Source organism: Sceloporus occidentalis, unplaced genomic scaffold (genome assembly GCF_023333645.1).
Source record: "Sceloporus occidentalis isolate IW3139 unplaced genomic scaffold, rSceOcc1.0.p SCAF_59, whole genome shotgun sequence".
NCBI lineage: Eukaryota > Metazoa > Chordata > Lepidosauria > Squamata > Phrynosomatidae > Sceloporus > Sceloporus occidentalis.
The window spans coordinates 2104429-2118381 of record NW_028317039.1 but is presented as its reverse complement, the minus strand read 5'-3'; the positions used below and the strand labels follow the sequence as shown (position 1 = coordinate 2118381).

Here is a 13953-nt window from a genome sequence, read left to right as displayed (position 1 = left end):
AAGTTATTTATTGTGTTATAATATTTATTTCAAGGATTAGTCGCACTCAATTGTGGCTTCAGGCTTCCCATGTTGAATGATCAAGTATTATTTTAGCCCAATAACAAAAGTATAATTCCATAGCACATTACTTTTGGAAATTATTAATGCCCCCCCAGTTTGACTGTGGTATCTTGTGTGCCCCCCCTATATATTGTTTCTAGAGTCGCCACTGGGAGTAGTTAAGATTTACAATATGGTTTTGTCCCTTACCGAGGAGTCCTTTGGTAAGCATCATCTCCTCCCACTGTTCTTGATTATTAATGGCAACCTGAAAGATTGTATGCAATTGTTACAATACTAAAACTACATTACGTTGTATATTATGTATAGCTTGGAGGAAAGAAGAGAGAGGGGGATGCAATAGAAACATTTAAATACTTTAAGGGATTTAACAAAGTACACAAGGCAAGTTTATTTGGAAAGAGAAACAATATTAGAATAAGAGGTCATGGTCTAAAACTTGAAGGTCAGAGGCTTAGATGTAACATAAGGAAGTTCTACTTTACTCAGAGGGTAGTAGATAAATGGAACAGTCTCCCAGCCACAGTGGTGGAGTCTAATACAGTAAGGGAATTTAAACATGCATGGGATAGACATAAAGCGTTCCTCAATATAGAACCTGACCTAAGACAGAAAGGGGTTGAAACCCAGTACATTAGGAAACATGGGCAGACTAGATGGACCCAATGTTATTATCTCCCATCAACTTCTATGTTTCTATGTAATAGAATAATAAAATATTATTAGCAGAGATACTGGTGCAGAAAGAGAAGAAGACCCTGCTCTGGTGAGCACACAATTTATTAAGGTTACAGTATCATGCCTGCTTATGGAGACCTTATATTTAATGTACTTCACTTGACATGTTCCTAACAGCAGCACTGCATTTCAATAACTTTTCACAAAGACCTAAATATACATAAATACCAACCTGCAAAGTGACCTCTTTCTTCTTGCTGGCCATGGCTATTGGACGCGAGCTACCGGTAAAACTTTTTCTCACGATACACTAGAAACTAGGGTTCGCGTCTCCGAGCAACCCAGACGCATAACCCTGGGTTGCCATGGTTACTCGGACTAGATATCCTCATTATCATAAGGCGGAAATGGCTTTGAGACTAACTATTCAAACAGAGGAATACGCTATAGAGAAAGTTCAACTTCCGGTAAGGTTGACTTATTTTTCTAAGCGTGTCATCTATTTTTTTATTACTCAACTGATTTTTTTAGTACAGTTAAGATGTTTATTGAAGATATATTTTCACATTTTTGACAGTTAAAAGCGCCAAAGTGGAGCTCATACAGGGAACTGTGTCTGCATAGTGTCTTCTCTGTTTTCAGCTCTATTACAGTATCTGAGTCCTTATTAGCCAATTAGCTATTAGAGAGTATGTTTGGACGGGGCGAATAAGCTTGACCAATCAGCCGATCGTAACGCTAACGAATCAGCTGTCTGTTGTAGGGTGACTAGAATGTTGAGTTTAGAAAATTGAACGCGGGAAGATGGAGCCGAGGAGGTTTCGAGGCGATTCAGAAATCGACCGAACTTTTGATGCAGTGTATGTGCAGGGCAGTTGGGTGAGGGCAACAGTGCAATATATATGTACATATATACAGTATAATATATATTGTGCACCGGGTAAGAAAATCTTCTGTGACTGCGGTCGGACATTAAGAGCCAGGTTATTGTAGGATTAACGTTTGTTGCTTAAGTGTGGGGAAGAGAAAGGTACGTAATTTGGGTAACCAGGCTTCAGGAATATTTTTTTTCTCTGGTAACTAAAGAGTACATAATATGCAATATTATTGTATAACTTGAGGGCACTTGTCTTGAGCGGAGACGTAGCTCAGGAGTTTATCAGAGGGCCGAAAGCTTGGCTTTTATTGCTGATTTAGAAACAAACTCGAATGCCGACAAGAGCCATTTACCTCTCTTTGACAATGGTTTGGCTGTAAGACCTTAAAAAAGTGTGGTTGGTGGTTTCCCAAGATAAGGAAAGCGATATGCCTGTCCCAGGCATGCTTAAACTGAAAATTTAGGTTATGGTCTCTTGTTCTAGCAGCTTACATTCATACTCAGCTAGTCAGATTGTTGCCAGATATATGCTAAATTTTTTTTAAATGTACTTTTATTTAAATGCACTGATGTACGTAATTTTATTTAAGGATGATGATAGTGGTCTTTTTCTACTTAAGGTATCGGTCTTTAATAGGAAATGGAGATCACAGTGGAAACGGTCTTTGGCACAAAGGAAAATGCTGTACAGGATTTTCCCAGTCAAGTCATTGTTTGTCTTTTCACAAAAGTAGAATAACTTCAACTAAAATAACACAAGAAAAAATTACACTAACTTTGTCAGATAATGCCTGTATCACGGACGAGACGTTACCTGAAGCAGAAAATACCACATTGGCAGACTGCAAGCTGAAAATGAAGACTCGATATGTTCATGAGAAGTTAAATCAGGGTGAAAACGATACAATCTTTCAACAAGATTTAGTAAATCAGAGTAATCTGGATTCTGGATTCCAAGATCTCCTGGAGACATCCAACAGAAGACAGGAACAAAACTCTCCAATTTATACTCCGGGAGAGAACACCTGTAATACAAGTGTCACTACTTTCCTTGAAGACGATGGGAAGCAACAACTATTATGTAAAGCTTGTCAAAATCTTCAAAACAAAGTCAGGAAATACAAGTCTGCTGGAGTGAAAGTATTTAAAATCTTTGGTAGTGCTTTTTCTTCCCCCCCCCCCCTCTATTTTTTACTTATTCTAACTTACTACCAACCCGATCTGTCAGAGTGACGCTAGTTTGCCAAGGCAGGTAAAAGCCACAAGTGTTAGAGGTCACCTATTCTTTACATACATACATACATACATACATAACAATTGCATAGCTAAACTTGTCATAAAGAGCAAAACACGGGGATTTGGGGGGGCTCTGAATTTTAAAATATAATACATGAAGCAGGTGACAAAAAAGACAGGAATCTAACCTAGAATGATAGGATGTAGCTAGGCAAATTGTGAAAAGTCTGCTTGCATCTATAGCAAATGTATCTAGTATATTTAATTATTAATAAAAAATATTTAGTAAATTACCTTAGGCAAAATACATATTCTAAATATAAACTTTTGTGCATTGACATCAGTGATTATTCTCCTTGCACTCGGGGCACAAAGCACACTTCACTTGGTTTTATGTGACCCTGATGCATTTCACCAAAAGTGTTGCAAATTTGTCTGCAACAACTCAGTGTTGAGATTCAATTACTGTAGGCTTTCACTTGCTTCCAGTTGAGGTAATTTTGATCTAATATCTTCCTTGTTGAATATAGACCCCAACCACTGGTGTTGTGACTACTGGATGTTAAACAGAATTCGGCATAAAGACAACACACACAGATTAAAAAGCATAAGGTACATTAAAATATACATATATTATGGGCATAAAAGTAAAGTCATTGTAATTGGTCAAGCATTAACCCTATTTTTGTTGATTAAATACCATGCTTCATATGTATTTCAGGAAGCATTCCTAAATAATTAAGTCTTCAGGCATTCTAATGTGGGTGGGAGGATATTCCTAATGCTGTATTTCAATTATGGAAGTGTTACATTCAGCAAGAAAAGTGGAACAGCATCATTGTGATTTTGTTGGCACCATATGTATAATAATATGTCCTTTTAATGTGTTTCAACTAAACTTACAATAAATTACTTGACAATATTTAAATACCAACAACCTGAGTGATTACCTGGCTTTTACCCCAGTAGTTTTTATTTTTTTTCTATATATTTGTTTTTTTAATAGGAACTTGAAGAAAACGCTAAAGACCCTGATAGCACTTAGACTCGACCATCTCAAAAGGACTGAACAAGCTTCTTTGAAATGTATCAGACCCCACTCATTTCTGCAGAGGTAGGTATAAACAGAAAGCTTGCGAGCAGGGCTCTCTCCACCAAATGTATCGGCTTGTCTTAGTCTGTCAATTCTTGTCTTGTCATATCCCTTGAATTTATGTATTGTATTAAGCGCTGCGTAAACTGTTGGCGCTATATAAATAAAAGATGATAATAATAATAATGCTGTTGACACAGAGATTGCTGGCTGAACCAGTTATCCATCTCTGAAAATGGATGTCCCAACGACCTTTAAGATACCAGTTCTAGACGGCCCCAGTATAACATCTTTATTATCTCCCTAATGTGGTGAAAGCTTAGGTTTAGTAAATCCTACTTTATGTGGAAACTGGAATTAACGGCATATGTGTAGCAATTCTTATATTGGGGAGAAATAAGAAGACATTACAGTACTTGTTTTGAACCACCTGATCCCACGCTGTGAATTATGTTCGTCACAAGTTAGCAGACTATTTGATCTTGATAATTGCATTGATTTAAATTATGTACATTGGGAAAATATCTTCTGTTTAGAAATCTTCGCTTATGCAAAAGGACACACCATAGACACTGCAATTCAAAACCACAGCGGAAGAGCAAGTCTAGGTTGAGATCGAAAGTTAAGACAGACAAAAATGGAGTGGAACAAAATGCAAAAGCAAAAAAACATTATTTCCTTGGAGAGAGTTCAACCCAGGAGGAGGATGATTACGATTTACACAGACATGTGAAAGTACACAAAGGGAAAGGCAGAGATGGAAATCAGAAACTAGTGAATCAAAGTAACACCACTCGCTCTCTGGCTGGAACTCGATTTTTAGAGACCACTTCAACAAGAAAGAATTGGTTGCTTCGATCTGAGGTGTCTTCACAAAAGAACATTGTTCCAATCTTCTCACTCGATGTGGATGAAAGTGGAGTGGATTCTGACGACTCTTTTCACATAGAACCAATACCCAATGCCACAGGAGTTATTGAGAATGATCCAGCTCTTTTCTCATGGGGAAATGGAAGTTTCCGTGACATGCTAGCAGAACTCAATTCAGGTCGCTTATGTAGCACAATTGTTAAAGAGGACTAATATGCTCCAACCCCAAAAGCTTAAAAATGCAGCAATACTTCGTTTTGCATCAATTTGTTCAACATTACATTTTATTATCTTCTACCTACCTTTTAGCAAGTTGTTGGTTAACGGGGTTTAAATGTTGTCCAGTTGCTCTGCAGCTATTTTAATTGATAAAACTGGTGGTGAATGTTTGAAATTTTGGGATGGATCCCTTTTGTTCTTAGATCCTGTATTATTGTTGCCAGTTTCTACCCAGTAACATAGATACAACAGCAAAACTAATATGTTACATTCTTATTACAAAAGCACAGCCCTATGCATATTATCATTAAAGTGGCATCTGTGGTAAGTCACTTTAAAACAACACAAGTGACAATTTACAATTTGTTTATGTACTTTGTTGTCCTACTAAAAATGACTGAAAATGTATTTGAAAATAAAAAAGTAAAGGTAGCATAGAAGGGAGCAGTCTGGCCCTCCAAAAAAGATATAGGGTGTTACTGTAAACAGAGGCTGTTACCAAGCATGATTGTGCCCCCCCTCGCCAGGGCATGTAACTATCACTATATGTTTTGTTTGTGAATTTACACTTAACCCCGTAAAGGCTAATTATGGCTATACATACATGGTTAAAATTTCATAAATATGTTCTCTTTAGGGCATGAAATATCCATGTCAAAAAACGGGTTAACATTTCAGGACAATTTCAGATTCTTACAAAGTTTTTATTTGAGTACACACATAGGGTTTTATTCATTAGACCAGTAGGCAGAAATGTTTTGGTTAATTCACTGTATACGATGAAGGATATTCTCATGTAACTGGCACTTGTAAGAAGGGTGATGCTGGCTCTGCACTATTCACAGCGCGTTCTGTTACACTTAAGAAATTTCACTGCTTTAACTATGCCTTATACAGGGTAACAATCAGAGCCAGGCTGGGCCGTGGAATTGCACACGAGCCGCTAGGGCCCTCTTTACCCCCTTCAGTCCCAGGGGGTTTTGGTACCTCACGTCCAATTTTGCCATTTTCGCGGGTATGTTGGTTCAGTGATTATTCTCCTTTCCTGCGAATAGTGTACCCATGAGAGAGCTTTCTTTGGATATCACTTAGATAATTAGCTGAGAAATTTAGTAAAAAACTAGTGAAAATTTTAAGAAAAAAAAAACTAATTTTTTTATCAATTCAGGTGTCCTGATTTCAGAAATACCTAGTTTATATCGAATTTCCATACTTTCCCAGCACTTCTAGGCAACATACTATAAGGTGTACATTATTCATAGAATTTTTACATTAGGTATGATGGGATTGCAACTCTACTTTTAAACAAATAAACCAAAAATACCCACAAAAGTATATACACTGCTCAAAATAAGAAAGGGAGCACTTTAGTTACATTAATGTAACTCACACTTCTGTGAAATCATACTGTCCACTCAGGAAGCAACACTGATGGACAATCCATTTCACATGCTGTTGTGCAAATGGAACAGACAACAGGTGGAAATTATAGGCAACTAGCAAGACACCCCCAATAAAGGAGTGGTTCTACAGGTGGTGACCACAGACCACTTCTCAGTGCCTATGCTTCCTGGCTGATGTTTTGGTCACTTTTGTATGCTGGCAGTGTTTTCACTCTAGTGGTAGCATGAGACGGAGTCTACAACCCACACAAGGGGCTCAGTTAGTGCAGCTCATCCAGGATGGCACATCAATGCGAGCTGTGGCAAGAAGGTTTGCTGTGTCTGTCAGCGTAGTGTCCAGAGCATGGAGGGGTTACCAGGAGACAGGCCAGTACATCAGGAGACGTGGAGGAGGCCGAAGGAGGGCAACAACCCAGCAGCAGGACCGCTACCTCCACCTTTGTGCAAGGAAGAGCACTGCCAGAGCCCTGCAAAATGACCTCCAACAGGCCACAAATGTGCATGTGTCCACTCAAACGGTCAGAAACATACTCCATGAGGGTGGTATGAGGGCCCGATGTCCACAGGTTGGGGTTGTGCTTACAGCCCAACACCGTGCAGGACGTTTGGCATTTGCCAGAGAACACCAGGATTGGCATATTCGCCACTGGCGCCCTGTGCTCTTCACAGACGAAAGCAGGTTCACACTGAGCACGTGACAGACGTGACAGAGTCTGGAGACAGCGTGGAGAACGTTCTGCTGCCTGCGCCATCCTCCAGCATGACCGGTTTGGCGGTGGGTCAGTAACGGTGTGGGGTGGCATTTCTTTGGGGGGCCGCACAGCCCTCGATGTGCTTGCCAGAGGTAGCCTGACTGCCATTAGGTACCGAGATGAGATCCTCAGACCCCTTGTGAGACCATATGCTGGTGCGGTTGGCCCTGGGTTCCTCCTAATGCAAGACAATGCTAGACCTCATGTGGCTGGAGTGTGTCAGCAGTTCCTGCAAGAGGAAGGTATTGATGCTATGAACTGGCCCGCCCGTTCCCCAGACCTGAATCCGATTGAGCACATCTGGGACATCATGTCTCGCTCCATCCACCAACGCCACGTTGCACCAGGAGTTGGCGGATGCTTTAGTCCAGGTCTGGGAGGACATCCCTCAGGAGACCATCCGCAACCTCATCAGGAGCATGCCCAGGGGTTGTAGGGAGGTCATACGGGCACGTGGAGGCCACACACACACACTACTGAGCCTCATTGTTACTTGTTTTAAGGACATTACATCAAAGTTGGATCAGCCTGTAGTGTGGTTTTCCATTTTGAGTGTGACTCCATATCCAGACCTCCATGGGTTGATAAATTTGATTTCCATTGAGAATTTTTGTGTGATTTTGTTGTCAGCACATTCAACTATGTAAAGACGAAAGTATGTCATACGATTAGTTCATTCATTCAGATCTAGGATGTGTAATCTTAATTTTTGGAGCAGTGTTTTTGGGGTCTCTTCACACAGCTATTTGGCCACCAATCACTGTCAAAGATGGCCCCAGAAATGATTTCCTGCGCTTTTTTTCACCAACACTTCTGTGTTGCTTAGATTTTTTTGCACAGGGTATGTGTTACGGCAGAGAAACCTGGCCAAAATTATTTAGCTGCATCTCCTGATTATGGAAATACTCATCCTTAGGTTTTTTTTTTTTCTTTCTAGAAGGCCATATCCATCCCTTTTATATAGTACCCTATAGGGTAGTAGTATTATTTTTTTTAATTATTATGTCTTAACGGGTTTGGGGGTTGTGAATGGGGCAGGGGGGTTATATCTTTTAGATGTTGTGTTAGGGCAATGGGATGTAAAGGGTTTTTTAATTTTTTTTTTTTTTTAAATTGCTCTGTTATCAGTGCAGTATGGTTAGAAGTCCTCTTAGGGACCTCTTGAACATGTTATTAAGGCCAGTGATTTCACAAAGAAATCTAGGGCTGCAACTAATGATTATTTTCATAATCGATTAGTTGGCCGATTATTTTTTCGATTAATCGGATAAAAATCAATATGCTAATTTTTCGTTTATTTAAAATAAAAACTTATTTACATTAAGATGTGTCATTAACACTTATCTCTTTATCATAATGGCATTTCTCTATCCGCCTTCTTATTTTACTGACATAATTAAAGCTAAATTTTAAAAGGTACATGAACCCAAAACACATTATTACTCAAACTAAGTTTCAATACCAAAAAAAGTTTTGCACTTTGCCCCAGCACCTTGCCCCACACTCCCACTAACACTCTCTCTTGCTGAGTTGTGTTTCAGCATGGGAGAAGAGTGAGAAACTCCTCCCTGCGATCCCCTTGCCCTGATTTGTGATATCTACGCAAGCCCCCATAGACTGCGATCTGTGCCTCATTGGAGCGATCGGATATCCCAGCAGGGTCTAGACAGACCTCAGCAGTGACACGACCCAGATGGTAACGCCCGGTAATGCATTTAAAATTGTAAGTTTTCTGGCGTTCGCGCCAGCAGCTGTTACAGGAGATCGGGCAGCAGAAAGCCAGCCTCACCTCCCTTGTAGCTGCAGGTCAGGGCGTACTGGTAAGTCCATATGTGTTTCTTTAGATGAGTTTTATGGATGTACTGGAACGTCTATAGGGGACGGAAGAAGTTAATGCAGTGCAAAAGATTGCAGCGGGAAACCGGGAGATCCAGTCGCATCGACTGCAATGCGAGTTCTAAAGCGGCCAGCATGCCTGTACCATGCCGCCCAGTGCCTCTCAGACAGAACAGTTCCTCATGACAGCTAGAAGATTATGTCGGAGGAGAGCAGTCAGTACGGAAGGAAGCCAGCAAAAAAAGTATTTAAAAAAAACCCCCAAAAAACAGTTGGGGTGGACCCATGTTTAAAGGGGGCGCTGCCTTGGGACAACAAATACAAAATGGGGGTGGCTGGGGGTATAAGTACACAACAGGGTGATTGTTGCATCACATAAATCAATACACAAATGGGGGGTGGGTGGCTGGGGGCAATACACACGGGTACATTAACCAGTACAAAAGGGGGCATCAATACACGAGGGAGGGGGGCTGGCTGGGGACATCACATAAATCACTACACAACTGGGCAAACCGGGGTAGGTGGGGTCACAAATACACATGGGGCAATACACAAGCGAGTGGAGGGAATACATTAAAATGGGGGGGGGGCTGGGGCATCAGTACACAAGGAGGAAACACACAAACAAACCAGTGTGGGAAGCATTTTTTTTATGTTTTGTGTAACTGAACCCGTCCTGCTGCGGATGTCTGTGTGGCAGAGCCCATCCTGGTGTGTGTGTGTTTGGGTATCGGTGTGGCAGAGCCTGTCCTGGTGTGTGTGTCTGGGTGTCGGCATAGCAGAGCCTGTCCTGGTGTATGTGTGGGGGGTGGCGGTGTAACAGAGCCTGTCCTGATGTGTGTGTGTGTTTAGCAGTTTTTCTTTTTCTGGCCGCTATTGGGGTGCAACTCCCAGCATACCACATTTAAATAAAAAAAAAAATCTTTGAGTGTAGAAACAGCGATGCACATTCATATTTAACCCTGTAAGTGCCAAACTAAATGAAAAAAACAGGCATATGTGGTGTAGAACAAATACCTAAATACACTTTTGGTGGGTTTTTTTTGCCCCGTTTGCACTGGTTATATATAGTTTTTATATGCAAAACTGAAAATATTTCCTTTTTCCCCCCTAATTTCCCCCCACATTTTTAGATATTTTTCATTTTTTGAAAGCAATTTTTTTGGATGAAACGTGTTGTGCCATTTTTATCCTGACTTTCATCCCGTTTTTTTATTCTGATTTTTATCTCACTGGAGCTATTTCCTTGGTGGGGAAAATACCACCCATGCTGATGAGGATTGAGCAACCTTTATTTGCTCTCACAAATGGGAGTCCTTTTTCTTTTCTTTAAAGCCTATCCCATTACCACAGTGTACACTAGGTCTTGTATCATTTGTCTCTACATATCCACTCTGAAAACCTGTAACCTAAGTATATATCAGAAGAAGCCACACCCACAAGAACATCAACATAGTGCAGTATTTTTCATTTCTTCTTCATTTTACATATCTCCATCCCCTGGTTATATTGAAAGACCCTCACAGCCATCATACCCTTAGGCGTGACTGCCACACCTACCCCAAAAATTCTACCTTGAAGCCAGATATGAGAGATTCCTGGCACGTTTTGTGTTGCTGCCTACACCTCTGCTGAACCATTTTTTTGTAATGGTAAAAAGGAACCCCAGTTCTGAAGCGGTTAGTAACATTGGCTACATTCCTTCTGGCCCCATTGAGTTTACTTTATAAAGGAAGTAGTTCTACTTCAGTTGCCTAAACTCACATTTCAATTGACTCAGTCCCTTTTCTTCATTTTCATCTGTAAAACAGAACACATTCATTAAGACAGTCAGTTGGAACTTTATCCTCTTCATTATCTTCCTTTAACTTTAATAAACTTGTTTTACTTTCCTTTTCTCGTTTTACATGGATTTGTGAAAGACCGGTCTTGTCAAACTAACCAATTAGCATTCTATGAAATTAGTAAAAATATAGACCTGGGTGGCTGTAGATGTGATTTATCTGAACTTTGCTAAGGCATTTGATACGGTTCCACTTAAAAGGTTACTCTACAAATTAACAGAAGTAGGCTAAAAACTGGCTAAAAGATAGGATGCAGAGAGTTGTTTTGAATGGATGTTTCTCAGCCTGTACGCAAGTATTAAGTGGAGTGCTTCAGGGGTCTGCCCTCGGTCCTCTTCTTTATTTATAATCTTCCACGGTGCATTGAGAGCCATGTCACAGTTTTTGCTGATGACACAAAATTAGGGAGGGTAATTCAGACTAATCTTAATGTTTCTTTTTTGCAGGAAGATTTACACAGAGTTGGGGACTGGGCATGCAAGTGGCAGATGAGGTTCAATGAAGAGAAATGCAAAGTTATGCATTATGGTAAAAAATAAAAATGCAACCTATTCTTTAAATGGAATATCCTTGAGGAAAACTACCTATGGGAAGGATTTGATTTAGGATTAACGGTTGACAACAGACTTGACAACAGTGCGCAATGCCAGCAAGCAGCTGCGAGGGCCAATAAGGTTTTGGCATGCATAAACAGAGGTATTGATTCAAGAGAGGAAGATATCTTACCTCTTTATAGGTCATTGGTAAGACCTCACCTTGAATATGCGGTACAATTCTGGGCACCGGTCCTTAAAAAGGACATTATGCAACTAGAAAAAGTGCAAAAGGAGGGCTACAAAATTAATAAGGGGACTGGAAGATACTAGTTATGAACAGAGACTAAAAAAGTTAAAATTATATACACTAGAAAAACAGCATCTCAGAGGGCATATGATAACATTATATAAATATATGCAGGGCCAATATAAAGAGCACTCCAGTGACCTGTTCATTAACAGAAATGTTCAAACAACAAGAGGTCACCCTCTGAGACTGGAAGAGCAGAGATTTCATAGATGGCAAAGGAGGGATTCTTTACAGTGAGGACAATAAAGGGTATGGAATTCACTGCCACTAGGTGCCTTCAAAAGGGGTCTGGAGATATATATATATATTTTTATTTTTTTTTAGAAAGGCATGACATACATGTTAGAACAACATTACTATTTAGAGCTTCTTGATCCAAGGAGAAATTCAATTGCCTCTTTTTTTCCCCCTGATGGCAGAATTCGAAGTAGCTCAATTAGGGGTTTTTTGCCTTCTTTTGGATCAAGGTTAGGTAGAAGGATTGAACTTGATAGACTTAGTTACATAGTTCATAAGGTTGTAAAAAGACCTATCTAAAAAATCATTTTAATATCTTGCTTTGCCTTTTTCTATCTTATAGATCTTTCTCACCTTTTTTATATATAAAATTACTGTGGTATGCTGCAGAAATGGCCAAAAAACATTTTTAATGAGAAGCTTAATACAATTTTCTGGTGCCTTAAATGTTGAAATAATCTCACTTCTGGACTCAATTTACACTGCTCTAGTTTGACTCCTTTACAGATATTCTAATTTAAAGAAAAAATGTCTAAAATCTAAAACTTTTGTTTTTATGTGATGTGTGACTTCCAATAAATTAAACCACGCAGGTTGATGATCACTAGATCCCAAACTTTCACCTACAGGAATATCTGATAACAAATCTTCATTTGTGAACACTAAATCAAATATGGCCTCATTACAGGTTGGCTCCTATTTTACAGCTATACCCCACATCAATGTACACAATGGGCCCAGAGCACATATATAAAATGAAAAATATACTTAAAGTGAAACACTACCTTTTCTCACTTATCAATGCATTTACTGCACTGTAATAGTCAGGTCATTTCCACCATAAAAAGCTCAAAAAGAAGGAACTGAGATGCTGGCAACATGTGTCCGTTGTCACAAAGCAAGCCTACATAAACAGGGGAATGGTTGTGCTTAAATTATGTCCTTAAATTGTGGTATGCCTGTCATTTTAACTATTTCCTCAATTCGTAAAATATCTAGCTGTTTTACTAGTCCAGGGGGGGACTAATAATAACGACACAAGTTACTGTACAATTACCAAATTGTAGTGCAAGCCAAACTGACTATGTTTGTGTTAGACTAGACCTCATGCCATCTTTCACACATAGGCCACCCTCCCCACTCCCTTCCATGTCTTTTTTCTATATAAAGAGTCTACTGTTCCAATCATTTTTCTCATTATACCAAGTCTCAGTAACAGCCACTAAATCTACATTCTCTGTTGCTGCTACTGTTACAAGTTAATGATCTTATTCCCTAAACCGCGAGCATTGTCCTTGTTCTGGGGTGGGGGTGGGGGGGGAATACCTCCTAGCAATTTTAAAGTGGGTCATAGGCGTCTCCCTCTCCCTCCCCATTACCTGTACTAGCCAAGCCCCCAGATCCACCCACCTGGGAACTAAAATGCCTTCTCTTTCTATACCATTTTATAAGCACTAAGAAGGTTCTGGTCAGCATGGATTTGTCTATTCAGGAGGTAGCTCAGTATGCTTAAAGGGCAGGCTGTAAATATGTGTCACAGTAACCAAGCCTACCAACTTGATAGTGTATTTTTGCTATACTTTTAACACTAATTCAAGCTTAATATAAAGGTGCAATTCACACACATTTTAGTCCTTCAACAGAAAACAAAACTATTTGTAAAACAGCCCTGATATTTTATAGTTATTGTCCACAGAAAGCACAGCATTAAGAAACATAAGATTAAAATACAATTAAAAGGCATTTCACTGAACATAAAGCTGTCAATCTACAGGACTGGTGTACTGAAAAATAAGAAACACTGTTAATAAAATAAAATTGGGATGACAGTTTTGCACTGCATGCAAATTACCAACAAATCAAAAAATGCTTCATAAAAAAACAAAACCCCAAAACTGTAAAACAAGTTAAAGATAATATACAAAGATGTGAAGACCCACATTGTTAGGGGACTGCTGTGTAAATGATTAAGTAATGAAAAACATTTTCAGTCTGC

At 39.6% G+C, this 13953-nt stretch overlaps 1 protein-coding gene across 1 annotated transcript in view; it reads right to left on the bottom strand.

The window, feature by feature from the left end:
* LOC149287539 (thioredoxin domain-containing protein 6-like) overlaps positions 1-1006 on the bottom strand; it is a 32261-nt gene extending 31255 nt beyond the window's left edge. Inside the window, exons 1-2 of the mRNA XM_089492751.1 lie at positions 974-1006; positions 253-310 (exon numbers count right to left, since the gene is read on the bottom strand). Of these exons, the coding sequence (XP_089348877.1) occupies positions 253-310; positions 974-1006 (91 nt within the window). The remainder of the gene's footprint in view (positions 1-252; positions 311-973) is intronic.
* Between the last annotated feature and the right edge of the window lie 12947 nt (positions 1007-13953).